Genomic DNA, 27121 nt, shown 5'->3' with positions numbered 1-27121 from the left:
CTGTATGAAAAAAAACTGGGAGGTACATCTCAGGAAGAAACCTTTCAACTATAGTGTTGCAGTAGGCATTACTGGATCAATCCTGACGCTCTTAAAATTGACACTTGTTTGGTGATATTCCATACATCTGCAGCATGGAAGAATTCTGGAATGAACATTTCAGCAAATGGAGAAAGACTTCGTGTTGGAAAATTAATGCCCATATAATCGACACATTACAAAAATATGGGACCTGACCATCACGTGACAATGAAATTACTCAAAAAATATTTATTTGAGTGCTGCAGTTGATTATATATTGAAATTCCAGCTTTTTTTAATTCCGTGAATTTGTGCGTTACCTCTTTACTCTCTGTTCAGCAATTGGCCAGTCAATGTCTACATCGATATCAACACTGTATTCTGACTCCATTTCATAGTAGGTTATTTTACCGCCCTAGGTAAGAAAACAATTAGTGACGGTAAATGTCCACATGGATAGGAATACAAAAACTCTCTCAAGTACAAATGAACCACCTTCCACAGTACACCAATAATTTGCATTTGAATCATCACTTGTTTATATTTGTAAGCACAGCAGCCATTTGTGCACAGTAACATCTCATGACAAAAACAAATGGTCACATAATCCTGTGGGTGAGATGTTAAACCATGCATCCTTACTGGTGAAAACAAAAGATACTACGGCACTGGTTCTAGGAGTAGGAGAGTTCTCATTAATATCCTGGACAAGATCAGCCCCAACTGATGTCACAAACAGACTACCTGGTCATTTGTGAATCTGTTGCTGCTTTAAGGACCTTGCTATGAGTACTAAGTTAGCTGTAAAGCATTGGGATATACTGTCATGAAAGGCTTACTAAAACAACGTTACTTCTTTCTCAATCTGCTTCCAGAAACAATATCCTTATCCAACAATTTAGCAAAGATTAGTGAACTGAAAATGCCTGTGTTAGTGGATATTCATGTCTGACAGAAGTTAACCAGCTGGTTCAGGTGTTGTGCCAGAGAGCCAAGTGTCAGCCTGTTTCAAGGTTTCGCTGCTTTAATCGCAGTAAGTGAAGTCACTCTGGGAATTAGGGAGTCATAGAGTCAGAGATGTACAGCATGGAAACAGACCCTTCAGTCCAACCTGTCCATGCCGACCAGATATCCCAACCCAATCTCGTCCCACCTGCCAGCACCCGGTCCATATCCCTCCAAACCCTTCCTATTCATATACCCATCCAAATGCCTCTTAAATGTTGCAGTTGTATAGCCTCCACCATTTCCTCTGGCAGCCCATTCCACACACATCACCTTCTGCATGAAAAAGTTGCTCCTTAGGTCTCTTTTATATGTTTCCCCTCTCACCCTAAACCTATGCCCTCTAGTTCTGGACTCCTCGACCCCCGGGAAAAGACTTTGCCTATTTATCCTATCCAGGCCCCTCAATTTTGTAAACCTCGATAAGGTCACCCCTCAGCCTTCAAGTCACTAAATCAATCAGCATCACCTTGCCATATTTGGACGTCTCTACCAACTACTACGGCAAGTTTCCATTTTAAAACTTTCAAAGTCCTACAGAAACTGCATTAAACCCCAGACAGCTGAAAGATCCAAATTATTTGTTGATATGGGACATGGACAGTGAAAATGCAGAAATCTCAGGGGATTCATGCAAGTAAACTATTTTGCATATTGCTTATATATCAAAATGTCGCACTGTACAAAGTGAAACAAGAAAACTGACATGTAGTTTATTTCAGGAATTTCAGACAGGAGTGGGTTGGACAGGCACTGGCCACTTCCTTCACCCGGCTATAGGGAAAAGTTCATTTACGTCTTGTTGTTCTCTTAAGGGTGGAAGTTTAATTTTCCATTCTTGACAGCAGCAATTAACTAGATCAGATATACCAAAGAATCCTTTTCAGAACACCATTTATTACCAGCAAATCACGAAGTGTCAGATTTGCACTTCTATATTGCCACTATATTCCTGTATGGAAATAGGATCACAATCCTGCTTCCTCTACCAGAAAGTCAGCACTGCTCTGACAGCTCTTTGATCTTTGCCTTGCTGCATTTACAAATTAGCTTACAGACCGGGCACGTGCAGATCTCACCTGTTTAATTGTCAGGACGCAATTGTTTATTGCCCATTGCTAATCACTCTAATGAAAGAAAGAGCTGCAGTCTGCATGAAAAAGGGTGTCCCATAATACCGTATGCCAGATTTTGATCCAGCAACAATGAAGAGATGTTGATTGATTTCCAAGTCAGACGGATGTGCCTACTTAGGTTTTTGGGGAAGGGGTGTGGGGGTGACATCTCAAGTTTGGGTCATGTTGCACAAGTGGTTTTGGGATCTCAGGCAATCAGATTTCTGGAGGGGATTTCACTCTTGTTCTTTGTGGAGGACTTTAGTAGTATTTGCGGCATCTTTCGAGGGTGACTGCAGCCCTGCCCCTTACGTTAACCTATTCGAACAGAACCCTACCCTTGAAGAGGCACGTCTGCTGTGTTCTTTCTACTTGAGCAGCTTCTCAGAATACTTTGACTACCAGGTATGTGGACTTGATCCAAATGTTAAGCGGACAATAGATCTTAATGTTAAATGGAAAGGATAGGGTTTTGTTAGCAGATGCTACCAAGTCAATTCTAAATAATGTATCTCACCTTTACCCAGCATCCGTATTGTGGTATCCTATCAATTTATCATAGAAGCTTTGTCATCTTGTGTGATATTGCTGTTTCTAACCAAAGTGTTAAGCATCTCAGTTTCTACTGTCATTCCCTGTCTCGCTCCACAGCAGTACTCCAGGGCCAAAGATGTTTTATCAAGAACAGAGGGTTGAGTTATAAAGTAAGGCAGAGACATTTTTCACTGGAACGTAGGAGGTAGGGGGTGACCTTACAGAGGTTTATAAAATTGTGAGGGGTACAGGTAAGGTTAACAGTAGGTGGCCTTTCCCCTAGAATGGGAGATTTCAAGACCAATAGGCATATTTTTAAGGTGAGAGAGATTTAAAAAGGACACAAGGGCCAAATTTTTTGTTTAAAGAGGTTGGTTCACATGTGGAATGAACTTCCAGAGAAAGTGGTGGATACGGGGACAGTTACAATGTTTAAAAGACATTTGGATAAGTTCATGAATAGAAATGTTCGGAGAGATACTGACCAGTGTAATCAGGTGAGATTGGTTTAGTTTGGAATTATGGTCATCATAGACTGGTTGTGCAAAGGGTCTGTACGTCTGCTGTATGACTCAATGACCCATGTCCCATGAGAGAATAAAAAAGGACCGGTCTTTCATATATCAGAATCTACTGGAAAAAAGGATTCTGGGTAATCCAAGATGGAGGACAGGAAACATTTCTGGCTATAACAGGCTGCTCATGTTTGAGGTATTTTAGGTGTTGGAGGTGATTTCCTCAAGTTCCAGGAGCAGCAATTACTGTTTGTATGCTGTTGCTGTTGGCAGTTTGGAGAAAAAAGTCAAAACAACGGCAGTTTTAAAAGGGAGAGGCACAGACAAAGGCGGCACATGGTGAGGTCAGTGCAGGAGAGAGACACACACTGCTAACTGACACAGCAGTGAACCTGCGCAGTTACTGCCTTTGTTGTTTGAATTCATGTATCGCTGGATATTGGAGTGCATCTGGGAAAGTTACCAAACAGTGAAATTCACAACTGATCTTGGAGGAACCTGTTGTTTGGAAGAGGTCACAGCACAGAGACAGCTAAGTGAATGGTTAAGTGTGACCTTGCTATAAGTCTGTAGTAGTGAGTAGAATGCATTCTTTCTTGATTATATGTTTTATTAAAATACGCCTGTTGATTAAATTTAAAAATATAAGCCAAAATTATTAAGTTAGCCTTGAGTAATCTTTTGTAGAGGAATAAGATGGTGCTATTTTCTGGGTCTGCAGACTGGAAGAAGCAAAAATGGTCCTCAGTAGAGTGATATGCTCTTCTTGTCAGATGTAGGAGTTTTGGAAGAGTTTGTGTTACTGAGGATTATATCTGCAATAAATGCAGTTGGTTGCGAATCCTATCAGATCGAAGGAATGGTTGGAGTGACAGTTGGATGCAATGAGGAGTATAGAAGAGCAAGGGGACGTGATGGATGGTAGTTATAGGAAGGGAGAAAAGTCGCAGATAAAGTCACATAGACGGGTTAACTCCAGGAAAAGCAAGAGGTAGGCAAGTAGTGCAGAAGTCTTCTGTGGCCATCTCCATTTCAAACAAGCATGCTGTTTTGGAAAATGTAGGTAGCGATGGATTCTCAGGGGAACGTAGCACGAACAGCCAAGTTTCTGGTATTGAGACTGGCTCTAATGCAATGAGGGATACGTCAGGTTCCAAGCAATCAATTGCAATAGGGGACACTCTAGTCAGAGGTACAGACAGATGTTTCTGTGGCCAGTAGCAAAAAAAAGTGTGTTGCTTCCCTGGTGCCAAGATCAGGGATGTCTGAGAGGGTGCAGAATGTTCTCACGGGGGAGAGGGCTCAGCTGGAGGTTGTTGGTTCCAATGTGTACAATGACATAGGAAGGGAAAAGGATGAGATTCTGAAGGGTGATTACAGAGAGTTAGGCAGGTATTTAAAAAAAAAGGTCCTCAAGAGTAGTAATATCTGGATTACTCCCAGTGCTACAAGTTAGTGAGGGTAGGAATAAGATAGAGCAGCTAAATGCTTGGCTGAGTTGCTGGTGTATGGGAGAAGGATTCACATTTTTGGATCATTGGAATCTCTTTTGGGCTAGAAGTGAGCTGTACAAGAAGGATTGCATCTGAATTGGAAGGGGACTAATATACTGGCAGGGAGATTTGCTAGAGCTGCTCGGGAGGATTTAAAATAGTAAAGAGGGGAGGTGGGACCCAGGGAGATAGTGTGGAAAGAGATCAGTCTGAGACTGGTACAGTTGAGAAAAGAAACGAGTTAAACAGTCAGGGCAGGCAGGAACAAAGCAAAGAACAAGGTAGGACTGATAAATTAAACTGCATTTATTTCAATGTAAGGGGCCCAACAGGGAAGGCAGATGAACTCAGGGCATGGTTAGGAACATGGGACTGGGATAACATAGCAACTACAGAAACATGGCTCAGGGATGGCAGGACTGGCAACTTAATGTTCCAGGATACAAATGCTACAGGAAGCATAGAAAGGGAGGCAAGAGGGGAGGGAGAGTGGCATTTTTGATAAGAAATAGCATTACAACTGTACCGAGGGAGGATATTCTGAGAAAACATCCAGGGAGGTTATTTGGGTGGAACTGAGAAATAAGAAAGGGATGATCAACTTATTGGGATTGTATTATAGACCCCCTAATAGTCAGAGGGAAATTGAGAAACAAGTTTGTAAGGAGATCTCAGCTATCTGTAAGAATAATAGGGTGGTTATGGTAGATGATTTTAACTTTCCAAACATAGACTGGGACTGCCATTGTGTTAAGGGTTTAGATGGAGGGGAATTTGTTCAGTGTGTACCAGAAAATTTTCTGAGTCAGTATGTGGATGTATGTAATAGAGAAGATGCAAAACTTGACCTACTCTTGGGAAATAAGGCTGGGCAGGTGACTGAGGTGTCAGTGGGGGAGCCCTTTGGGGCCAGCGACCATAATTCTAGTAGTTTTAAAATAGTGATGGAAAAGGATAGACCAGATCTAAAAGTTGAAGTTCTAAATTGGAAAAAGGCCAATTTTGATGGTATTAGGTAAAGACTTTCTAAAGCTGATTGGGGGCAGGTGTTCACAGGTAAAAGGGACGACTGGAAAATGGGAAGCCTTCAGAAAGGAGATATTGAGAATCCAGAGAAAGTATATTCCTGTTGGGGTGAAAGGAAAGGCTGGTAGATGGAGTGAATGCTGGATGACAAGAGAAATTGAGGGTTTGGTTAAGAAAAAGGAAGCATATGTCAGACATACACAGGATAGATCGAGTGAATCCTTAGAGTATAAAGCAAGTAGGAATATACTTAATAGGGAAATCAGGAGGGCATAAAGGGGATGGGAGATAGCTTTGACAAATAGAATTAAGGAGAATCCAAAGGGGTTTTACAAATATATTAAGGACAAAAGGGTAACTAGGGAGAGAATAGGGCCTCTCAAAGATCAACAAGGCGGCCTTTGTGTGGAGCCAAAGGAGATGGGGAAGAGACTAAACGAGTATTTTGCATCAGTATTTACTGTGGAAAAGGATATGGAAGATAAAGCATATAGGGAAATTGATGGTGACATCTTGAAAAATGTCCATATTACAGAGGAGGAAGTGCTGGATGTCTTGAAACGCATAAAAGTGGACAAATTCTCAGGACCTGATCAGGTGTTCCCTAGAACTCTGTGGGATGCTGAGGAAGTGATTGCTGGGCCTTTTGCTGAGATATTTGTATAACCTATAGTTACAGGTGAGGTGCTGGAAGACTGGAGGTTGGCTAATGTGGTGCCACTATTTAAGAAAGGTGGTAAGGACAAGCTAGGGAACTATAGACCAGTGAGCTTGACATCGGTGGTAGGCAATTTGTTGGGGGGAATCCTGAGGGACAGGATGTATGTGTATTTGGAAAGGCAAGGACTGATTAGGGATAGTCAACATGGCTTTGTGCGTGGGAAATCATGTCTCAAACTTGATTGAGTTTTTTTGAAGAAGCAACAAAGAGGATTGAAAAGGGCAGAGTGGTAGACGTGATCTATATGGACTTCAGCAAGGCATTCGACAAGGTTCCCTATGGGAGACTGGTTAGCAACGTTTGACCTCATGGAATACAGGGAGAACTAGCCATTTGGATGCAGAACTGACTCAAAGGTAGAAGACCTTTGAATGGTGGTACAGGGTTGATTTTTCAGATTGGAGGCCTGTGACCAGTGAAGTGCCAGAAGGATCAGGGCTGGGTCCACTACTTTTCATCATTTATATAAACAATTTGGATGTGAGCTTAAGAGGTATAGTTAGTAAGTTTGCAGATAACGCCAAAATTGGAGGTGTAGTAGACAGCGAAGAAGGTAACCCCGGATGACAACGGGATCTTAATCAGATGAACCAATCGGCTGAGGAGTGGCAGATGGAGTTTAATTTAGATAAATGCAAGGTACCATATTTTGGAAAAGCAAATCTCAGCAGAACATATACACTTAATGGTAAGGTCTTAGGGAGTGTTGCTGAACAAAGAGACCTTGGAGTGCATGTTCATAGCTCCTTGAAAGTAGATCACAGGTAGATAGGATAGTGAAGAAGGTGTTTGGTATGCTTTCCTTTGTTGGTCAGAGTATTGAATACAGGAGTTGGGAGGTCATGTTGTGGATGTACAGGACATTGGTTAGGCCACTGTTGGAATAGTGTGCGCAATTCTGGTCTCCTTCCAATCGGAAGGATTCAGAAAATATTTACAAGGATGTTGCCAGGGTTGGAGGATTTGAGCTACAGGGAGAAGCTGAATAGTCTGGGGCTGTTTTCCCTGGAGCATCGGAGGCTGAGGAGTGACCTTTTAGAGGTTTATAAAATCATGAGGGGCATGGATAGGGTAAATAGACAAGGTATTTTCCTTGGGGTGGAGAGAGTCCAGAACTAGAGGGCATAGGTATAGTGTGAGTGGGGAAAGATATAAAAGAGACCGAAGGGGCAATGTTTTCATGCAGATGGTGCTGTGTGAAATGAGCTGCCAGAGGAAGTGGTGGAGGATGGTACAATTGCAACATTTAAAAGGTATTTGGATGGATATATGAATAGGAAGGGTTTGGAGGAATATGGGCCAGGTGTTGGCAGGTGGGACTAGATTGGGTCAGGAAGTTGGGTCGGCATGGACGAGTTGGACCAAACAAACTGTTTCCCTGCCATCCATTTATGACTCTACTTTCCCGACTGCTAGGTGGTGATAAGTGGATAATTAGATAATATAATCGGATTGCTGATGGTCAGCATGAAATTGTGAATGGAAAACCATGTTTGACAAATTTTGAGTTTTCCTTTGCATTAACTCGTGGGATCATTTATTGCCCATCTCTACTTGGCCTGGAGAAGGTGGTGAGCTATTTTCTTGAATCACTGCAGACCATGTGCTGTAAGTGGACCTACAATGCCGAGAGAGGGGGAATTTTAGGAATTTGCCTGAGCGACACTGTATTCACAGGATTATATTTCCAAGTAAGCACAAGCTGTAGCTTGGAGGGGATCTTGGAAGTGGTGGTGTTCTCATATCTGCTGTCCTTGTCCTTTCTAGTTATAAGTGATCATGGATTTGGAAGGATCTTTGATGAATTTCTGCAGTGCACCTTGTCGGTGGTACGCATTGCTGCTGAGTGTTGGTGGGGGAGGGAGTGGGTGTTTGTGGATGTGGTACCAATCAAGCAGTCTGCTTTGTCCTGGATAGTGCCAAGCTTCTTGAGTGATGCTGGAATTGCATTCATCCAGGCAAGTGGGGAGTACCTGGCATGAATGTGGCTTGCCACTCTTGTGCAGATCTTGCTGCATTTGAACACGGACCGATTCCTTGTGGAGTTGTGAGTGGTACCGAGAATTTTGCAGTCAGTCAACATCCCCACTTCTGATCTTATGATGGACGGACGGTCATTGGTAAAACAGTTGAAGACGGTTGGACCTAGGAGGTCCTGCAGATTAGATTCCCATAAGTGTGGAAACAGGCCCTTCGGCCCAACAAGTCCACACTGACTGTCCGAAAAGTAACCCACCCGGACCCATTTCCCTCAGACTATTGTACCTAACACTGGACAATTTAACATGGCCAACTCACCTGACTTGCACATTTTTGGACTGTGGGAGGAAACCAGAGCACCCAGAGGAAACCCACGCAGTCACCCAAGGCTGGAATCAAACCTGGGACCCTGGTACTGTGAGGCAGCAGTGTTAACCACTGAGCTACCATGCTGCCCAAGATATCCTGCAGCTGAGATGACTGACCACCAACAACCACAATCATGTTTCCAGGTGCCAGGTATGACTCCAACTAGTGAAAAGAATACCCCATATTTCATTAACTTCAATTTTGCTTTGACTCTGATATCACATTTGGTCAAATGAGGCCTTGATATCAGGAGTAGTCCCTCTGACCTTACCTCTGGAATTCAGCTCTTTTGTCTATGTTTGTACTAAGGCTATAATGAAGTCAGGAGCTGAGCTGCCCTGCCCTGGTGAAACCCAAAAAACGGGCATCACTGAGCAGATTATTGCTGAGCAGGTGCTGCTTAATAGCATTGTTCATGATATCTTCCATTACTTTACTGATGATCAGCTGACAGGGCAGTAGTTGGCTGGGTTTGATTTGTCCTGGGCTGGTTGATTCCCTCTCACAATTAAAACAGTCATTTACCTGGAGACAGTTAGTGCTAATTAACTTTGTAGTTGCAAAATAGAAGGATCCATTTTCACAGAGTTCTCCTCTCCAGTCCTGTCTTCGGGGCCTTTTAGCTGGATTCAGATTTAAAGGCTGGGTTAACTCCCCTGTTGCGAAATAAAGAGAAACCAAATCAACCAACATCACCTTTGACTTGCTTCCTCCTAAATAAAGCTGTGACTATAGGAATCCCTGTGCACCCGAAAGAGAGAGATAATGGAACTGACTTGGTTATATCCTGAATCACAATCAGTCATCCTTTAAAATTAATAGAGTGATAATTGAATCGGTCCAGTTTTCTGCCTTTGGCCTAACCAAGATTTCATTTCAGTTCACTTTTCTTCTGATTTGTGAAGTCAGTTTCTGTCTCTTCCTTTCTCTATCTCAATTTTCTCTACCTCCAGTTCTAGGTATGGGGTGTCAACTGGATTTTGTTAATCCACTGACTCCCATAGTTACTTTGATGAACGTACCTTAGAATCATCAAATTCCTACAGTGTGGAAGCAGGTAATTTAGCCAATCGTTCAGCCTCAGAGGAGCTTCCCTCATCTTTAACTTCCATCCTCCGCATTTACAAACTCATCTTCTGACAATTCCACCACTTCCAGCATGATCCCCAAATTTCCCTGCCCCTCTCAGCGTTCCAAAAGAGCATAGAAAAATGGAGTGGCACCTGCCTTTTTCAGCTGCTCCCTTCTAATGATCTCCGAGGGGGATGGTGTACTGTTTCTTGGCGATTGTAGTTTCTCTACCCAGCAGAGTGCATAGTACGACCTCTGTTAGACAAGCTAGGTGAAATACAAACATCTAATTTGTGTGTAAATCCATCCCCTACCTTGTGCCGTCTAAAGCACAAATCCCAAGCTTCCAGTCACCTGCCTTTTTAATTCTCCACCCTTCTTCACGCTGGTCTCAGTCACAAAGTCATAGATTCATACAGTATGGAAACAGACCCTTTGGTCTAACTCGTTCATGCTGACCAGGTATCCTAAATTAATTTAGTCCCATTTGCCAGCACTTGGCCCATACACACCCAAACACTTCCTATTCATATAGGAATCCAGATGCTTTTTAAATGTTGGAATTGCACCAGCCTCCACTACTTCCTCTGGCAACTCATTCCATACACGCATCATCCCCTGCATGAAAAAGGTTGCCCTTAAAGAACTTTTAAATCTTCCCACTCTCACCTTAAAACTATGTCCTCTAGTTTTGGACTTCCCCATCCCAGGGAAAACACCTTAGCTATTCACCTTATCCATGCCCCTCACACTTTTGTAAGCCTCTATAAAAGGTCAGCCTCCGATGCGCCAGGAAAAATAGCCCCAACCTATTCAGCCTCTCCCTGTAGTTCAGACTCTCTAACCCAGGCTACGTTCTTGTTAATCTTTTCTGAACTCTTTCAGGTTTCACAACATCCTTCGGTGATATTATTCAAAAGGACATGCAACAGAAGCTTCAGAAACAGCGTCCCAACTCCTTCAGGTAGGCATTTGCAGCCTTGCAGGCTCAGCTCCACCAACTTCCAATTGTGAGCACTATCAACCTTATTTTGGATTCGGTTGTCATTTTCAGCACCTCTACACTCTTTGGTTTTCAGTCATTGTCCCATCGTCGCTCTGTGTTTCCCCTTGTGCTCTCATCCCTTTCTCCTGCCTTCCATCTCTTGCCAGACCTTTCCTTTTCGTTATTCAAATCCTTCCCCAACTCCTTGTTTGCTCGAAATCTTTCTGGATGACAGGACATTACCCTGAAACTGTGATCACTGTTCGCGTCTCAAGATGCTAAGTGATCTTAGCCAATCGAAGAGCCTCAGAGGAGCTTCCCTCATCTTTAACTTCCACCCTCCACATTTACAAACTCATCTTCTGACAATTCCACCACTTCCAGCATGATCCCCAAATTTCCCTGCCCCTCTCAGCGTTCCAAAAGAGCATAGAAAAATGGAGCGGCACCTGCCTTTTCAGCTGCTCCCTTCTAATGATCTCAGAGGGGGATGGTTTCCAGCACTTTAGACTTTTATTACCTTCTATTGACTTCAGTGAGTAAATTCACATTTTAAATGAAACCTTTGGGCACACAATCCTATCAGTTCAGCAGTGAATACATTAAGTTGCTTACATTTCTTTTTAAACTGGTAGCCCACCCCAGAATCAGATTGCTTAAACTTGCCATTGATACAGCTTAAATTTCTAAGTGAAGAAAGTACTTATATCAGCCAAAAGTTAATCTGAATTAACATCAATTACTGAAATGTTGGTTACACTTTTGCAAGTGTCCCCTTAATTTTGTGCAGACCCTGTGAGGTTTAGCAGTCCACAACTTCAGCTTTAGGTATTCAGTAAAAGGTATTCTTTATATTTCCATTACTTGAACCAATAGAAGTAATCTTTCACCTTTCCAGTTTCCTCGTCCTTTATATCGAAACCATGACACCTACTGCACCAGACCCTATTAAGCCGAATTTCTGCTTCTCCAAAGCATTTCAAAGATCTGACCTGGACCCAAACTCCTCCAGGTTTAAAAACCTGCTTTGATGCCATAAGCTAAACATGTATTCTGAGGCACAGAGACTGGGGCCTGGCTTGAGGTTGGGCAACTGGAAATTTTACAGGCGCATTTGAAAATGGTTTGCCTCTAAGGAAAAGCAGGGTCCAGGACCAAAGATGACCACAGCAGGCCAACCAGAAAAAGCCTGGGGTACAGATTAGGGGGGCTAGTGTTAGGAGGCATTAGAAGCCAAAGTCAAGCGAGAGGGGTGGAGAGCATCTGTTTCCGGTAAAGTGGCTACTGGCTAAAATGTTAATGTACAAAAAAAATTACAGATCTGACCAGCCACTGTGTACAAAGAATATATTCAAATACCTCCCCTTTTCCACAAGGAAGAAGGTATGCCCAAAGTTACTTAAAACTGGTTTGTTCTTTTTAGTCTGCTCTAATTCAGTCTATCCCTATTGACAAACAGCATACAAAATTTCAAGTGTTCAGTCCTTCTAATAATAGATGTGTAAGTTGTTGTTGACTGTTCATCTGGTGACTGATGGCTCTGGTGATGAAATAACACCTTTGGAAATTGTTATTACCAAAGTCAGAGTTGCTAACGTGTTAACTGTTGCTGGTGCAATGTTGGATTTTATTGGGGAATAACTGACCTCTGGGACTAATGGCAGTTCAGTTCCTGCATTAGGAATATCTAGTCTGCCTCACCAGCTGTCTAAGGTTCTCCAGTCACATGTAAAAGTTTGTGTTGTGACAAAACATCTGGTTGTTCATTTTCATCCTATACAATTTGCATGACATCTCATTTACAGTGATTTCGAATTGCTTCACAGGCTGACTTCTTGAATGCATGAAACATTTGCACTCTGACCAACTCTTCAATGGTCAATTCTAGCTTGGCAGCTTTATCAAAATGGAATTTTGATTTCTGCAGTTTTGCTTTGATCTTTTCATTCATTTTATGTCCTGCTTGCATTTTCAGGTTTAGAAGCTTTTTTTTGTAAATTGAAGTGTTGAAGAGAAGCCTGGACGTAGATTGATGATTAGTCACAAACCATGCCTTTAGCAGGTCTGCTTCTCTGTCTTTGAATACATTTGTCCTGGATCAAATTGACTTGGAGATATATTTTCTAATTAAGCTGTTCAGTCATGTTATTACACATATCTGAAGCAGGTTGGAATTGAATCCTGTCCTCTTTGCTCAGTGGTAGGAACATTACCACTTCACCATAAGAGCCCTTCTAATTGTCTTTCATTAACCCTTTGACAACTCCTACTTGATTTGATTGAGGACAGTGTGCAGATGATGGGTTATGATGTAAATTTTCCAATTATTCAGAAAGGGTCTGATACCTTCACTTGTGAACTGAGTGTCACCGCTACCCAGTGTGAGGAACGCCAGGACGATTGAGCTATTCCTTCAGGCACTATATCACTATCAGTGACATCAACTGGCCAAGGAGTCGGAATGGTAAATGATAGTGATGAGATCATCCTTCAGTTCCTATACACCCAAATTTCAGGTAGATGCCTCCCCGTGCTCAAATACTGATCGAGATTTTCCCTCTCTCTATGGGCTCTGGTCTAAGCATACGGCACTTACAAATAGCAGTTTAGGAGGGTTCAAGTTCAAGAGGCCTCCAATACCTCAAAGTCTGGCTTTTCTACTTGCTTTGAAATTTTTCGTGGGCAGGATCTCAAATATTTAATGTTGTGCTATCCCACCTGACCCAAACACACTAAGAACTCTAATTCAACACCTATCCTCATTGAGTCTTTGTTTGATACTTTGCTTACAGCTAAGAAATAAAAGCTTATCAGACACTGGGTGCAAAGGAATCCCAACTCAGTGTCAACTTCCAAGGCACTCCTGGAACAAATTCACCAGAACTTGCTGGGAAAATTTATCCAACTCCCATTACAACTAATCCTAACAACATAAAAGGAGCGCAAATAGATCATTCATCCCTTCAGCCTCCTGCCCTATTCTCCTAGTTCATGACTGATCTGCTACCTCAATAGCTTTTACACACCTCAAGCCCATATCCATTGATGCCTTCCCATTTCTCACTCCTCACCTGCTTATCTAGCATTTCCTTGATGTCATCCATGCAATTCACCTCAATTATTCCTGTGGTATGATTTCCACATACCCTGGGTAAAGAGCTTTTTCTGCATTCTTCATTGAATTTAACTGCCCTAGTTCAAGTCTTGTTCAGAAATGAAAACATCACTTCCACATCTACCCTATCAAACCCTTTTATGATCTTTACCAGGCTACTCGTCAGTCCGTTGCAGAGAAAACAGCCCCACCCTATTCACTTTTTCTTTAGATATAATACTTTAACATTGGTATCATTCTAGTAAATCTTTTTCTCATCTCCTGTCAAACCTCTCAACACCACCATTCCCTCCCCACCCTTTCCCACACATGTCCTCTCCCTCCCCACCCTTTCTCATCCAGTCTACCATAACCAGAGCCAAGCCTTAATTAATTGTATAAAAAGTATTAGGACTTCAAATCAAACAAGTTGCTTTAATTCCCAGATCCACCAATGATACCTAATTTAAATGCAGTCATGCTGTCACTTGGAGATATTAGTCTGTGACCCCTGTAGCACTGAACTATACAACAGCTGGACATCTTGAAACGTAGACAATTTGTCAATTTGAATCATACTGATGCTCAGAAAACAGCTACCTAGAAACCCTCATTTCCCATTTGCAACTAATTAACAAACATTTTCAAATCTGCACTATTTTAATCCAATTTAATTGAAGTGGGTGATAATCAACAATAAAACATCAGATTGAAAAATGAAGGCTACTGTATCCCTATCTTATGGAAAATATATGCATCACACACGTGGTCTACCTTTCGAAACCTCCTTCCAGCGAAAATGATGGTGTCTTACAACAGAAAAGACAGAATCATACTGCTCCTCCTTAAACATCTTCACTACATCCTTCAGATGGCGTGGATGGAGACAGGGAGATGTGCACTGTAGATGGCCCACCACATGTACTTCTGTCAGTGAAATTAATACAAGAATGATTATTAGATTAGATTACTTAGTAAAAATTATGATTTTTACAGCTCTGCATACACATGCAAATCACGACATTGTGCAGAGAGTTAGATTAGATTACTTACAGCGTGGAAACAGGCCCTTCGGCCCAACAAGTCCACATCGACCCTCCGAAGAGCAACTCACCTTCACCTAACATGACAGGCAATTTAGCATGGCCAACCTGCACATTTTTGGAAGTGTGGGAGAAAACCCATGCAGACATGGGGAGAACGTGCAAACTCCACACAGACATTGCCCGAGGTGGGAATTGAACCCTGGACTCTGGCAATGTGAGGCAGCAGTGCTAACCACTGTGCCGCCCATGACTACTAATGGACATTTATGGCTGTGTAAAATGCTTTGCAGTCAAAGGGTGGAAGCAGAGAGTTATGCAAAAACATGTTTTTTTGGCTTACTAGCAGGCAAACATTCAAAACATCTACCTGTGTTGCATTATGAAAACATCCAGCTCAATAAGCTGAGTTACAAACAACTAAAATTTAGTTGCAAGTTTTAATTCCCTTCTCATTGGTTTAAAAAAAAAAATTAAAACATGGGCACAGTTTGCATAAATGAGTTTATATGACTTCCACATTTAATTACTATGGGAAAATAGGCTTTTTTTTGGCCACTATTAATTAAAACATTTTTGCAGAATGCTGCAGATTACATTCCTTGAAAAATCATAATGGCACATGAATTTAAGGACAATTTTTATTCATATTTCTAGAGTTTCTAATCAACCTGTTCAGAGGTATTATTGCACACCTGAGGCAGGTGGGATTTGAACTTTGGTGCCCTGGCCCAGGATGTAGGGACATGACTAGAGTACCACAAGAGTCTTCTATGAAGAGATTAGATTTTCTACAATACGGAACAGGCCCTTCAGCCCAACAAGTCCATACCGACCCTCCGAAGGGCAACACGCCCAGACCCATTCCCCTACCCTATATTTACCCCTGACTAATGCACTTAACAGTATGGGCAATTTAGCATGGCCAATTCACCTGCACATCTTTGGATTGTGGGGGGAAACCCATTCAGACACAGGGAGAATGTGCAAACTGCACACAGACAGTCGCCCAGGAATCGAACCTGGGTCCCTGGTGCCCTGAGGCAGCAGTGCTAACCACTGAGTCACTTGCATCTAAAATTTCATTGTTTGTAACTTACATTTTTAAGATGAGCTAACAACTAATACACAAAGCTATCCATCACAGACCAGATAAAGAATGCCCTTTTCATCAGAGCTAAAGCCAGAGGCAAGTAGTCATTTTAGAAAAAGCAAGAACAAACAGAATGAGAGGAAAACCAAGTTGTCCTGATTAGGTAACTTTCAGGTCATTTAACACGTAATCGGAGATTGAATAAGGGAAGATAGTGTCATTGTAGTAACTCAATGGCCAAGTAATCCAGAGGTCCAAGAAAACATTCTGGAGTCATGGCTTTAAATCTCACCATTGCAGATGGTGACATTTGAAACTAGGTGACACTGCCACATCAGTGAAACTAAGCTTACTGTCCACTGGTGTGAAAACCCACCTGCTTCACCAATGTTCCTCCAGGAAGGAAATCTGCCGTACTTACCTGGTCTGGCCTATAGGGGACTCCAGACCCATTGCAATCTGGCTGACTCTTAAATGCCCTCTGAAATGAACAAGCAAGTCATTCAATGCAAGAAAAATCAGGGACAGGGAATAATTGCTGGCCTTATCAGCAGCACACAATGCACAAAGAGACAATACCTATTATCTGTACATCCATAATGGAAAAGACCCAAAAAAGCAAAGGACTTTTCACAAATGGACACACGTTGAGTTTCGGGCCTTTTTGGGAAAGACAAAACTTCACTTGGCCTGAACAGACCTAAAAGTGAAGATTCTTTCCCCCCCCAAAGGGTCAAACTCTGTGTCAACGGGTTTGGGTGAAACAAAGTTTTATTCTAACGGCCCGAACTGTGGATACAAAAGCATGAATCTGGGAAAGATTATGTTAATATGCAAACTAGTGACAAAGGTAAGAACAGACCCCAATTACTGAAACTGACAGACAGGCTTGGCTGCAGTTGTCAAACAAGAACACAGTGAATAATCAGGAGCTGCTGCACCTTAGCAACCTGACGGAACTCCACAGAAATAGACACGACAAATAAGGGACCTTCTTGGTATCTATTTTCGGAGCACAATACCCTGTTGATGGATTCTCAAATTCTCAGCCTCCACCCAATCTGCAGCTGCTAGAAGCCATGGGCTCTGCCCAGAGTGTTCTTGACAATTTGCACAAACTTTCAAAGTGGTATTCACAATAATTGACACAGATACCAACAGTATGCTTTATGCAAAACTCAACAAGTCCTGAGATTTTCAGATAAAGAATACAGACATGGTAGTTTTTCCTGTTAGGCCATTTAAACTAACTTTTGAGATTGGTGAATCTGCTCGGTATCTGTCCTATTCCCTTTCAACTTTCAGAGTCATTGAGATGAACAGCACAGAAACAGACCCTTCAGTCCAACTCATCCGTGCTGACCAGATATCCTAAATTAATCTAGTCCCATTTGCCAGCACTTGGCCCATATCTTCCTAAATCCTTCCTATTCATATATCCATCTAAATGGCTTTTCAATCATTCTTTCTAGTTGTAGAGAAAGAGTCCCCCCACTTGTCAGGAATAACATTAAGAGTCAATTGGGAAGCTAGGAAATCTCTCTGCACTGGACAGTGGTTAGAAGGTGTAACTAGCCACCGAATTGTGCATTTATTACCAAGTCAGATTGTCCCATGAAAGAGAAAGGAACAGATAATTATGATGATAGGATTCATTGGAGAGAGATAGGAAGAGGCTCACGTGCAGGTTAACTACTGGCATGGACCAATTAGGTCAAATAGATTGCGAAGCATTTGGAAGAGGTTTCAACACATCGCACTGGCTTCAGTTCCAATGTAAGGCAGGTACCAAAACTCACCATCTGTCGGATATTAGTCACTGCATGATCACCTGTGATTGCAGCATCACAACTTTTAATTAACCTTTAATTGGGGATATTGTGAACTACCATACCTTTGTGGCTTTCCAAGAATTCCAAAATGGTATCCAATGAGCTTGTCGTATCTTTTGATACTTGTGCGCTTCTACGGTGCACCTGTGCTCCAAATTTCCTGGCTACTGCTTCAATGTCATCATGGTCAGTTGATACCCATACACTATTTTAAAAAAAAACAACAAAACAGTTGCTTCTTTATGAAATTCTCATTATGGACCAAGGTGTTGCACTGTTATATTTTAAGTACACTATTTAAGCTCGGACATGCATTCAAAGTCCTTTGTAGTACACAATTTCACACAAAACAGAAATTTAAATTTTTTGTTTCCCATTATACTATAGAGTGAAGTATTGAAACAAAGTACTTATGCAATGGGAGTCCGAAACAGGAACTTCCCATTGGTAAAGTTATATGGGTTCACTCATTTGTTTCAACATAGCAAGAGCGACAAAAAGCAGAATATGTTTTTGAAAAAGTAGCTGCGTGTTCTTTACAGTATGATATACTAGATAGTGCTAGCTATCAAGTAAACTTTCAAACACAAAGTGAACGTATCCAAACTCTTTTCCACTGAACTGGTGTTGCACTATCATGGTTTAGAAATGTTATCTCACCTGAACACAATCCACTCTTTTTGCCTTCAAGCTCTACTGACAGTCATAGATATTTAGTACACCAGGACACTAGTCCAGCCTGGTTTAAGATCACCCATCCTAACGGAAGAGCTCCCAGACTACTTTTAGCTACACATTCAACACTCTGGCTTGCTTGATCTTTGATCAATTAGTGCACTCTCAAGTAATAAACCAGCAATTACCTTACAGGTTCTATTTGATCATTTGGATCTGAGCACTGCAAAAAAATAATTACTCATCAGAACCTTATTTTTTAAATTCTGCTTCTTACTACATGGACAATAAAAATGGATTCCACCCTATCTAAGTTCTTCCCTAGATGTGAGAGGATATCTTTAATCCTAACAGCTGCCAGAGCACAGAGCCTGTGCTCTCTGTGGGGGGGAAAATCATAAACAGTATCTCTGTTTGATTGTACTTTTCCACCTTCCTTTTCAGGCCCCTATTGTAATACTTTCCTATGCCATTTGCTCAGTTTGGCTACTCTCACTTTTGTCTTCATTCTTAGCACATGTCCAAATAAAAGATGCTTACTGGCTAAGATTAAAAGTTGAATTAATCCCCAGTGCTGCCGAACTTGCAGTCAAATCCTCTCATCCCAATCCACTGACCAAATCCAAATGATTACATAACCGAAGGAACTACAACTGTTCCATGAGCAAAGCATCCAGATAACATTCCCTCTTCCTGATGCATCCCATTGTCTGAAGCTCAGACTCCAGTGCAATTCCAAACTGAGGTTCCTCAAGCTGCAGACCCATACTGCAGGTGAGGCAGAATCTGTAGACAGAAAAGGTTTCACCACTGACTTAAATATTTACTCCCTCCACCAAGTTGCAGTAGCGTGTGTGCTTTAAGATGCAGCAACTCACTGAGATTCCTTTGACAAGGAGAGGTGATGACCTCATGTTGTTAATGCTAGACTATTAGTACAGAAACCCAGGTAATGTTCTGAGGACAACACCAGTTGGTGGAATTTAAATCCAATAAAAATAAATTATGAGTCTAATGAGGCCCTGAAACCATTGTTGGAAGAGCCCATCCAGTTCACCAAAGTCTTTTAGGGAAGGAAACGGTCATCCTTCCCCAGTTTGGCCTACATGTGACTCCAGACCCACAGCAATGCCCACAACCTGTGAATAAATTTAACAACATCATCAATCAAAAGCCACAATTTCTTAACACCACAAGTGTATGATCTGCTCTAATCCACTTGCACTCTCTCTAATATAGCTCAATTAAAATCCAGGTGCTACCCATTGTGATTGACAACATTTCTCAGCTTAAGGTTGACATGATAAGAGCGTAAACATTTGAACTAACTGCAGAAAGGCATTACCAAGCCACCCTTTATTAACAGGTGCCCAGTACACTGCATATGGCCAGGCAGCTCAGAGTCAGTCCCCGAAGTGAGGAAATTCTGAATTCCCTGTTTATATTTCTTTCATTAGCCCACTACCACCTTCAAGGACAATTGGTGATAAACAATGATTGCTCATCTTGCCAGTGACTCTCACATACCTTCAAGGGAACTGGAAAGTCAACATTCTATCAAATTAGTAGCATTTTGTGAAAGGTGCCAGGTGACTTGAGTATTTAAAGCATTTTCTATTATTATTTCAGATTTTCAACATCTGCAGTGTTTTGCTTTTCAACCGCAGATGTCATTAGATTTGATTACTTATGGTGTGGAAACAGGCCCTTCGGCCCAACAAGTCCACACTGACCCTCCGAAGAGCAACTCACCCAAACCCATTCCCCTACATTTACCCCTTCACCTAACACTACAGGCAATTTAGCATGGCCAATTCATCTAACCTGCACATCTTTGGACTGTGGGAGGAAACCAGAGCACCCGGAGGAAACCCATGCAGACACAGGGAGAATGTGCAAACTCCATACCAGACAGTTGCCTGAGGTGGGAATTGAACCCGGGTCTCTGGCGCTGTGAGACAGCATTGCTAACCACTGTGCCACTGTGTCACCCTTAGGTGTCATTGCTCAGATCTAACCTGTCTGATCCCTATTGTACCATCCCCATCCAACCTTGTTTTACATAACACACTTAAAATAGATTCAATTCACACAATAGTTTTAAATTTTATTAACTGGTTTCACCAGTTTAAATTATTTAAATAATAAAATATTTATATTTCTCCAAACTTAATGTCATGGTCTTTACGTAGAGATAATTCAAATCCCTTGATTTATGACCCTTGGGAATCCAAATCTTGGGAATCCAGGCTATACTGCCATTTTCATAAAGATGTGTTTCTCAAACATTCTAAAACTTATCATTTGCATTTACTGAACAGGTAGTTTACAGAAAGAATCAGAATGTAACTTTTAATCTTTTCCCAGCAACGTAATTTCTGAAGAGTCACCATGGATTCCAAACGCTAACTCTGCTTCTTCTCTCCACAAATGCTGCCAGACTTGCTGAGTTTCTCCAGCATTTTCAGATTTCCAGCATCCGGAGTATTCTGCATGTACATACACGTAAACATGACATTTCTTGCATTTCCTTTCTTCTGTCACTACCAAGCAATAAGCTTCGCACAATCAGGAAGGAGATGATACATCCAGAGTGAGGCACAGCCAGAGTGAATGTCCATTTCCAGGATTTCAAAACAGTGGCCAAAGCAGGTGATAGCCCCAAAGTTTGGGACGAATTCAGAATCAAGTAAAAGAGGACCAAAACAATAATAAAGAGGGAGAGTGTAAACTATGAGGAGAACAAACTAGTGAGGAATATAAAACTGACAATAAGAGTTTCTCTTTATTTATTGTAAAGAAAAAGTGAAGTCAAAGTGAAGGCCCCTTCGAAAATTACTCTGAGGAAATAGTTATAGCAGAGGGGTTAAACAGATGTTTCGCATCAGAATTTATGGTGGAACATCCCAGTAATACTAAAGAATATGGGGAGAGGAATTAAGTACTAATACCATCACTACAATAGTAGTATTAGGCAAACTAATGGGGCTGAAGGCTGATAAGTCCCCTGACCCCGATGGCTTGCATCCTAGATCCCTACAGATCCAATGGTAGTGGAAAAGTACTGGAGGACTGGGAAATTGTCAAGGTGACATTGCTATTCAAAAAGGGAGGGAGACAAAAAGCAGGTAATTACAGGCCAATTAGCCTAATATCTATAATTGTAAAAATGCCAGAATCATTTATGCACTAAGTGCAGCACGTTTGGAAAATCATAACCTAATTAAGCAAAGTTAGCATGGCTTCATGAAAGGAAAATGGCGGCTGACTAATTTATGAGGAGTTTTTCAAGGAAGTGTCAACCAGACTGCATAGAGGGGAACGAATAAATGTTTTGTATTTGGATTTCCAGAAGATGTTTGACAAGGTACCTCACAAAAAGTCAAGTCATAAGAGTCTACTGTGTTGGAGATCATATATTGGCATGGATACAGAATTAGCTAATGGGCCAGAAATGGAAAGTGGGAGCAAAAGGGATTCTTTTCAGGTTGGTAGCCTGTAAACAGTGGAATTCTACAGAAATCCATACTGGGACCATAACGGTTTACAATGTACATTAACGACTTGGAGTGCGCTACGTGCTTGATGTGGGAGGTCAACGACTCTGATGTGTCGGGCTCGTATAAGTGTGGAAAGTGTGTGCACGTTCAGCTACTGACAGAGCATATTAAAGCACTGATGAAAGAACTTGAGGACCTTAGGCTTGTCCGAGAGAACGAGATCTTTCTGGACAAGACCTTCAGCGAGGTTATTACACCAATCGTACCAGAAGAGAGCAGACAATGAGGAGGGCAGAGAGGAGACAAGTGCAAGAGACCCCGGGGGAAGTACCTGTCAGGAACAAGTTGAATCGTTTGGAAACAGTAGAGACAGATGACACTGCCAGTCCGCGAGGCGGCCAGGTCTGTCAATCAAAAGTTGGCGTGGAGGCAGAGCAGAAGAGTCGGACATTGCACAGAGCCGTGGTAATAGGGGACTCCATAGTGAGAGGAACTGACCGGGGTTTTTGTGGCAACAGGCGGGACCCAAGGATGGTGTTTTGCCTTCCTGATGCCAGGGTTAAAGACATCACAGACAGAGTGCAGGAAATCCTCAAGGACGAAGGTGAAGAGCCAGAGGTGGTGGTACATGTCGGCACAAATGATTTTGGGACGAAGAGGAGGAACATACTACAGCGGGACTTCGGAGAACTAGGAAGAAGGCTGAAAAGCAGGACGTCCAGGGTGGTTATCTCCAGTTTGCTTCCAGTACCTCGGGCTGGTGAGGCCAGAAACAGGGAGATAATGGACTTGAACGTGTGGCTGGGGAATTGGTGCAGGAAGCAAGGATTTAAATTCTTGATGACTGGGGTATGTTTTGTGGGAAGCATAAATTCTACAAGACAGATGGTTTGCACCTTAATAGGTTAGGAACCAGCATTCTGGCAGGCAGGTTTGCTACTGCAACACAGCTACGTTTAAACTAAGTAGCGGGGGGGGGGAACAAACTGGATGTTTAAGAAGGAAATTGAAGGGAAAGTTAGAACAAGGGAAGTCAAGAAAGACAACTGTATCAATGAGGCAGAAAACTCGGAAAGGGATCATGCTGTAAGGTTGAGTGAACTAGGTGTTGATGGAAGGGTGAGGACAGTAACAAATTAAAAATACTATACATGAAAGCACGAAGCATTAGAAATAAGATGGATGAGCTCGAGGCTCTTTTGGAAATTGGCAGATACGATATTGTGGGGATAACTGAGACGTGGCTTCAAGTGGACAGGGCCTGGGAAATGAATAGATGGAAATGTGTTGCTGGAGAAGCGCAGCAGGTCAGGCAGCATCTAGGGAACAGGAGAATCGACGTTTCGGGCATTAGCCCTTCTAATGCCCGAAACGTCGATTCTCCTGTTCCCTAGATGCTGCCTGACCTGCTGCGCTTCTCCAGCAACACATTTCCATCTCTGATCTCCAGCATCTGCAGACCTCATTTTCTCTTCTGGGAAATGAATATTCAAGGCTACACGTGCTATCGTAAGGACAGACTGACGGGCAGAGGGGGTGGGGTGGGATGGCCATGTTGGTAAGGGATAGTATTCAGTCCCTTGCGCGGGGGGGACCTAGAATCAGGGGATGTAGAGTCAGTGTGGATAGAGCTGAGAAATACTAAAGGGTAAAAAGACCCTCTTGGGAGTTATCTACAGGCCCCCAAACAGTAGTCTGGATATCGGATGCAAGTTGAATCAGGAGCTGAAATTGGTCTGTCACAAAGATGTTACTACAGTTGTTATGGGGGATTTCAACATGCAGGTAGACTGGGAGAATCAGGATGGTATTGGACCTCAAGAAAGAGACTTTGTGGAGTGCCTCAGAGATGGATTCTTAGTGCAGCTGGTGCTGGAGCCGACCAGGGAGAAGGCAATTCTGGATCTGGTATTGTGCAACGAACCAGAATTGGTCAGGGACCTCAAAGTGAAGGAGCCATTGGGAAGTAGTGACCATAATACATTAAGTTTCAATCTGCAATTTGAGAGGGAGAGGGTACAATCGGAAGTGACAATATTTCTGTTGAATAAAAGGGAAATATGGAGCTATGAGGGAGGAGCTGGACAAAGTTCAATGGTGCAATACCTTAGCAGGGATGGCAGGGGAGGAACAATAGCGGATATTTCGGTGTATAATGCAGAAGTTGCAGGATCAGTTCATTCCAAAAAGGAAGAAAGATCCTAGGAGGAGGCATGGGTGGCCGTGGCTGACGAGGGAAGTTAAGAAACATATAAGTTAAAAGAGAAAAAGTATAACATAGCAAAGATAAGTGGGAAAATGGAGGACTGGGAAGCTTTTAAAGAACAGAAGATTACTAAGAAGGAAATACGCAGAGAAAAAAAAATGAGGTACGAAGGTAAACTGGCCAATAATATAAAGGAGGATAGTAAAAGGTTTTTTTAGATATGTGAAAACCAAAAAAAATGGTTAAGACTAAAACTGGGCCCTTGAAGACAGACACAGGGGAATATATTACAGGGAACAAAGGAATGGCAGAAGAATTGAATTGGTACTTCAGATCTGTGTTCACTGGGGAAGACACAAGCAATCTCCCTGAGGTAACAGTGGCTGAAGGACCTGAACTTAGGGAATTTATATTTGCCAGAAATTGGTGTTGGAGAGACTGTTAGGTCTGAAGTCCCCGGGGCCTGATGGTCTGCATCCCAGGGTACTGAAGGAGGTGGCTCGGGAAATCGTGGATACGTTGGTGATTATTTTCCAGCGGTCGATAGATTCAGGATCAGTTCCTGCGGATTGGAGGGTGGCTAATGTTGTACCACTTTTTAAGAAAGGTGGGAGAGAGAAAACAGGAAATTATAGGCCAGTTAGTCTGACCTCAGTGGTGGGAAAGATGCTGGAGTCTATTATAAAGGATGAAATTAGGACACATGTGGATAGTAGTAACAGAATATGTCAGAGTCAGCATGGATTTATGAAGGGGAAATCATGCTTGACTAATCTTCAGAAATATTTTGAAGATGTAACTCTGAAGATGGACGAGGGAGATCCAGTAGATGTAGTGTACCTGGACTTTCAGAAAGCTTTTGATAAAGTCCCACATAGGAGGTTAGTGAGCAAAATTAGGGTGCATGGTATTGGGGGCAAAGTACTAACTTGGATTGAAAGTTGGTTGGCTGATAGGAAACAACGTAGTAATAAACGGCTCCATTTCGGAATGGCAGGCAGTGACCAGTGGGGTACCGCAGGGATCAGTAATGGGACTACAGCTTTATACAATATATGTTAATGATATAGAAGATGGTATTAGCAATAACATTAGCAAAATTGCTGATGATACTAAGCTAGGTGACAGGGTGAAATGTCATGAGGATGTTAGGAGATTACAGGGTGACCTGGACAAGTTAGGTGGGTAGTCAGATGCATGGCAGGTGCAGTTTAAATGTGGATAAATGTATGGTTATCCACTTTGGTGGCAAGAATAGGAAGGCAGATTACTACCTAAATGGAATCAATTTAGGTAAAGGGACAGTACAGAGAGATCTAGGTGTTTTTGTACACCAGTCAATGAAGGTAAGCATACAGGTACAGCAGGTAGTGAAGAAGGCTAATAGCATGCTTGCCTTCATAACAAGAGGGATTTAGTATAGAACCAAAGAGGTTCTTCTGCAGCTGTACAGGGCCCTGGTGAGACCACAGCTGGAGTACTGTGTACAGTTCTGGTCTCCAAATTTGAGGAAAGACATTCTGGCTATTGAGGGAGTGCAGCGTAGGTTCACGAGGTCAATTCCTGGAATGGCGGGATTACCTTACACTGAAAGACTGAAGCAACTGGGCTTGTATACCATTGAGTTAAGACTGAGAGGGGATCTAATTGAGACATAAGATTATTAAAGGATTGGACACTCAGGAGGCAGGAAACATGTTTCCGCTGATGGGTGAGTGCCGAACCAGAGGATACAGCTTAAAAATACGGAGTAGACCATTTAGGACAGAGATGAGGAGAAACTTCTTCACCCAGAGAGTGGTGGCTGTATGGAATGCTCTGCCCTAGAGGGCAGTGGAGGCCCAGTCTCTGGATTCATTTAAGAAAGAGTTGGATAGCCCTCTCAAGGATTGTGAAATCAAGGGTTATGGAGATAAGACAGGAACAGGATACTGATGAAGAATGATCAGCCATGATCATATTGAATGGTGGTGCAGACACAAAGGGCAGAATGGCCTACTCCTGCACCTATTGTCTATTGAAAGAAGCAAAAAAGGTACTGTAGCCAGATTTGCAGACCACACAAAAATAGGTGTAAAGACAGGTTGTGAGAGGGATGTACAAACAGGTAACACAGATATTGATAGGTTAAATAAGTGAGCAAAAAGTTCGCAAATGGAGTACAATGTGGAAAAAGTGTTAAAACCTTTCATTTTGGATGGGCGAACATAAGAGCAGAATATTATTTAAATCAAGGAAAACTGCAGAAAGCTGAAACACAAAGGGACTTCAGGCAAGAAACACAGGAAACAAGCACACAGGTACTGCAGGTAATCAAGAATGCTAATGGAATGTTAGCTCCTATTTCAAGAGAGTTTAAGTAGCAGAGTCTTACCACAACTGTAAAGGTGCTAGCGAGACCACATAGAATCATAGAATCCCTACAGTGTGGAAACAGGCCATTTGGCCCAACAAGTCCTGAAGAAGGGCTTATGTCCGAAACGTCAAATCTCCTGCTCCTCGGATGCTGCCTGACCTGCTGTGTTTTTCCAGCACCACATTTTTCAACTCTGGTCTCCAGCATCTGCAATCCTCACTTTCTAACAAGTCCTCACCAACCCTCTGAACAGCAACCCACCCAGACCCATTCGCCTACCACTCTACATTTACCCCTAACTGCTGCACCTAACCAACACATCCCTGAACACTATGGGTGATTTAGCATGGCCAATTCACCTAACCTGCACATCTTTGGATTGTGGGAGGAAACCGGAGCACCCGGAGGAAAGCCACACAGACACGGGGAGAATGTGCAAACTCCACACAGACAGACAGTCGCCTGAGGCTGGAATTGAACCTGGCTC

General features: G+C 42.4%; 1 protein-coding gene across 1 annotated transcript in view; it reads right to left on the bottom strand.

Moving 5' to 3' along the window:
- cmasa (cytidine monophosphate N-acetylneuraminic acid synthetase a) overlaps nucleotides 1–27121 on the bottom strand; it is a 40683-nt gene that overhangs the window by 11254 nt on the left and 2308 nt on the right. The window contains exons 2-5 of the mRNA XM_043713426.2: nucleotides 17960–18102; nucleotides 14704–14856; nucleotides 9305–9435; nucleotides 342–436 (exon numbers count right to left, since the gene is read on the bottom strand). Of these exons, the coding sequence (XP_043569361.2) occupies nucleotides 342–436; nucleotides 9305–9435; nucleotides 14704–14856; nucleotides 17960–18102 (522 nt within the window). The remainder of the gene's footprint in view (nucleotides 1–341; nucleotides 437–9304; nucleotides 9436–14703; nucleotides 14857–17959; nucleotides 18103–27121) is intronic.

This window comes from Chiloscyllium plagiosum, unplaced genomic scaffold, assembly GCF_037043375.1.
Source record: "Chiloscyllium plagiosum isolate Xiang-an unplaced genomic scaffold, Cpla_swu_hap1 HiC_scaffold_23, whole genome shotgun sequence".
Lineage (NCBI taxonomy): Eukaryota > Metazoa > Chordata > Chondrichthyes > Orectolobiformes > Hemiscylliidae > Chiloscyllium > Chiloscyllium plagiosum.
Note: the sequence above shows the minus strand (reverse complement) of the source record. Positions and strands in the feature narration are given on the sequence as shown.